Source organism: Mizuhopecten yessoensis, unplaced genomic scaffold, assembly GCF_002113885.1.
Source record: "Mizuhopecten yessoensis strain PY_sf001 unplaced genomic scaffold, ASM211388v2 scaffold10889, whole genome shotgun sequence".
NCBI lineage: Eukaryota > Metazoa > Mollusca > Bivalvia > Pectinida > Pectinidae > Mizuhopecten > Mizuhopecten yessoensis.
Window position 1 is genome coordinate 126,982 of NW_018408772.1, and position 4,219 is coordinate 131,200.

The 4,219-nt window shown below is 34.5% G+C and overlaps 1 protein-coding gene across 1 annotated transcript in view; it reads left to right on the plus strand.

Annotated features, from left to right (window-relative positions):
• The window catches only part of LOC110463319 (myosin-2 heavy chain-like), a 116,451-nt gene that overhangs the window by 37,004 nt on the left and 75,228 nt on the right, over positions 1–4,219 (plus strand). Inside the window, exon 8 of the mRNA XM_021517823.1 lies at positions 2,621–2,767. Coding sequence (XP_021373498.1) covers positions 2,621–2,767 — 147 coding nt within the window. The remainder of the gene's footprint in view (positions 1–2,620; positions 2,768–4,219) is intronic.

The window sequence follows — 4,219 nt, forward strand, 5'->3', positions numbered from 1 at the left end:
AATGTAAAGTTCACAGGCCTACACTGTGTTATGTTGTGGGAATGTAAAGTTCACAGGCCTACACTGTGTTATGTTGTGGGAATGTAAAGTTCACAGGCCTACACTATGTTATGTCATGGAAATGTAAAGTTCACAGGCCTATTCTGTGTTATGTCATGGAAATGTAAAGTTCACAGGCCTATTCTGTGTTATATCATGGAAATGTAAAGTTCACAGGCCTACACTGTGTTATGTCATGGAAATGTAAAGTTCAAAGGCCTATTCTGTGTTATGTCGTGGGAATGTAAAGTTCACAGGCCTATTCTGTGTTATGTCGTGGAAATGTAAAGTTCACAGGCCTATTCTGTGTTATGATATGTGTCAGGACAGTGGGAAGTTAGATCACAGGCCTATTCTGTGTTATTTCCTGGGAATGGAAAGTCACAAGCCTGTTCTTTGTTAAGTAAAGTATCTGGATAGTCTAAGTCATGATCCTTGAGGTATGAACCAAAGATCTATAACTGTTACATAAGTATTATGACAGTCTACATTCTAGACTTTATTGTGTGAAGCACAGGTCTTTCTCTGCTATCTTTTATGTGTTTCATGTCAGGCTGTTTTTTTGAAACCATACAGTTACCAAATACAGAGACTATCCAATCAGTAGTAAAAACATCACAGTACAAACTGAGAGTGTTACCACAGTTTATTACACATCCGTAACATTCCCATCAATACTAAACAGTTGTTTGTTATATTAGTGTTTACTATCAGTGGTTGGCATATGTTTGTGTATTGTTCAGTACTTATAAGTGGAATGTTTACTGTGGAAAATTTCAGAATGATCAGTGTGATAACAAAATAGATGTTAGAGCTTTGTGTTTATAGCGATGTTTTATTTCAGCGAGTCACATACAGATGTTTTATTTACAGTGGGGAGATAATACATTATTTGCATGTTCAATGTACATTTTTTCTTCCTCTGCCCATATAGTAAAACACTTTTAATAATAACAAGCCTACTGTGATCTACTGGTAATGTCTATAATAAACCCTAGAAAGATTTGTTTTTTCATTCACATCTAACTGTATAACATATTTTGCTTGTGTTTCCCTAATTTCTTCAGTATCCTTTGTTTTTCCACTATATCTCTCAGTGACCCTTATATCTATTAATAGAATGTACTACTGAATCCCTTGGGTTTGTTATCAACAGGGTTCACTGTAAAGTAGTTATTGATCATTTTACCTAAAGGTCCATGTACCACTAACAAAAACTTTGACATTCATTGGAAACTTCTATGTATAGGTTTAATTAATCATTTCTACTGAAAGAAACCCCTACAGTCAGATCTGTGAACTTTATTACACAAAGCAGAAAAATAATGTTACTTTTCAATAATAAGGATTAATAAGGACTTTTCAATAAAAAAGAATCAGGGAGATTTGATATGTACAAAAAGCTGTAGTATTTAGATTAATTGGGGTGGGGATCCTTAAACCATCAGCTTGTCATACTTTTTCAATAAAATTTTATAATGGCTTTTTTTCTTTTTTACGTCGGAGATGTACAAGCATTTTAGTCAAAAACATATTTCATGTTTTCACAAACATGAAATAGTTTTAAAAAAATGATCATATTAATAAATTTGAATGTTGCAATTTTCCCCATTCTTTCAATGTTCCTTCAGCACGATACATATTTTGGCATGTTTTGCTACAAGGTTTAAGTAAATAGATACACACACCTGCTTTGTGTGGTGATGCTTGGTGTTTGTTGCCTACCCTGTGCTGTATGTGTCTTTGTTCCGCTTATCCTATATATAATACTTAATTTCTAAATTCCATGAGACACTTTTGTGTCACAGACATTCATGTAACAGAGTTTATTTTGGATATGAAATATCTTTGTTAATTCAGGAAAAATCCTACTTTCAAAATTGCTTTTTGAGATCTAAGGATGTCATTTTTAGGTCAACTTTAGGGTTCAGAATTTAAAAACAAAAGAAAAATCCTCAACCATATAAATTTGTACAAGTTTCTAAGACTTACTTATTGTAGGTGATAGCAGAATAAAAGTTTATGAACAAATTAAAAAAGTATATATCTCCTGGAAAAACATGCTGCATGAACAAACTTAAAATATGGTAGAATTGGTCATTGTTAGTATCCCTGTTTGATGTGGTTATGTACTGATTAATCACTGCATTAAACAGATAAAATCAAAAGAAGACTCTCCTTTTTCACCGATTTCTGAAAATTAACAATCATAAATATTTGTTTGCTCTTGAAATTCATAAATGAAATATTGTACAACATTTACAAGGGAAAGTGAGATCTAACATCCGCTTGTGGATGTTCAGGGAAGGTCTGCATACCCCAATCGATGGATTCCTAAATATTCCTAATATTGTACAACAGTTAAATAATAATACATTTCATCAATAATTCCTTAAAAATTTGTATTCCATTAGTTATTTGATTTTTATTTGATTTTTATTTGATCCTGAAGTCTATATTTCGCCAATACCCCCCCAGAAAATCGCCGTGTTTGTAATGCCTGCATATTTTGCCTGTTGTTTGTGCCTGTCGTTGTTTGTTGGTATCACACCAGTTTGACTTCTGTCTGCCCGCCTGCCAGGTATCCAACAGAGAAAGGAAGATTTCGACCCTCCAATCACAGCTTACAGACTTGCACACACAAATTGGCCGCCGCGAGTCCGAGAACACCGCCCACCAACAGACCATTAAAATGTTACAGGAGAAGCAGCGCTATTCTGTAGGGGAGGTAACTAGCAATTACATCCTGTTGTAACAGTCGTCATTATTACCCTCTAAAAGGCACAAATATAGGAAATAATTACAGGTCTAGTTTTGTTGTATTCTGTTTATAAATTCTACACTGTACGTTGTGTGTCCAGATTTTGATATTTTATTTTTTTCATTTTTTTTTATCATTTTGGTGATGTCTGCATGGCATGCTATATATTTGGCACATTTTGGTATCCTATCACAGCACCTGGTTTTTACTTCCGCTGTAATACTGTATGTAAATGTACCTCATAAGTCTTTCGAGTTCTTGACAGTGAACTCTTTGAATTAAAGAATAATTAAGTTTTACTGGTGAGGTGGAGCAGAGCCAGTAAAACAGATATACAGGAAATTTAAACCCCATATATGTATCCAAAAATCTGAAACACAACAGGGTAGAGCTATACAGTTTAAATTTTCTCCGACGTCCAAAATTTCTACAAATCACTCACTTTAGGCAAATCTGACATTACATCCGATACTTTGGTTTTATGTCTGCAGATTATTTTTATCAACCATATCACATCACAAATAGATCAGAATTGTTATTGCATATTTCAAGAAGAAATATCAGTGTTGAGAAAAAGAATATAAAACAAATATTTTAGTTTCTGCATGTGGTCAGTATACATTCAGATTTCACTAAAAATTATTAAAACTTCAAGATATATGCTTATAAACAATAGCATGGAGTTATGACTATAACTTTAGTTGTTGAGTTTTCCTGTCCAAACCTGCCTACCTGTCATATACATTAAAACCCCTTAGTATGCACATATGCATGTATATCGTCATCCTGACCTGTAAACCCCACACAATGGATGTATAGCAGTAGTATAGGCCAGTGTGTTCCATTGTGTCGCCCCACAGGAATGTCGGGCTAATCATTAGATGTGTATCGCCAGAAGTACATGCCTCACCGACTCTAGTCGACTATTGAATGAATAACCTATCAATAAAGCTTAAAACAGCTCGCTCCGTGTTTATTACATTAGTCGACCTAAGTCGTACAGGTCATTGTGGGCTTCAATAGCAAAATTATCGAAAGAAATTGGCAAAGAATGAGTTTAATTAAAAGGTATAAACTTCAATATGTGGACAATCATTTCATCTGTCCTTAAATTACACATTAGATATATCTCTGTGTGATAATAGATAAGCAGTAGACATGTAGGGCAGTTTTGCATTGCTTTGAGCTTAGCTAAGAGAAAGTGTAGGAATGGTTTACATGTACATTTGCTTAGCCTGTCATCCTGACAAATGACAGCTGCAATGACCTTTCAGTTCCCTCATAGCACACAGATTGAAAACTTTGAAAAATAGTAAAAATCATGACAAAAGTAGTATGCAAGGAAAGTGCACAGTTCAATTTGCCCTTTAAGTGACCCTCTACCCCCCTACCTCTCCCCCTACAGCCCTACACCCCCCC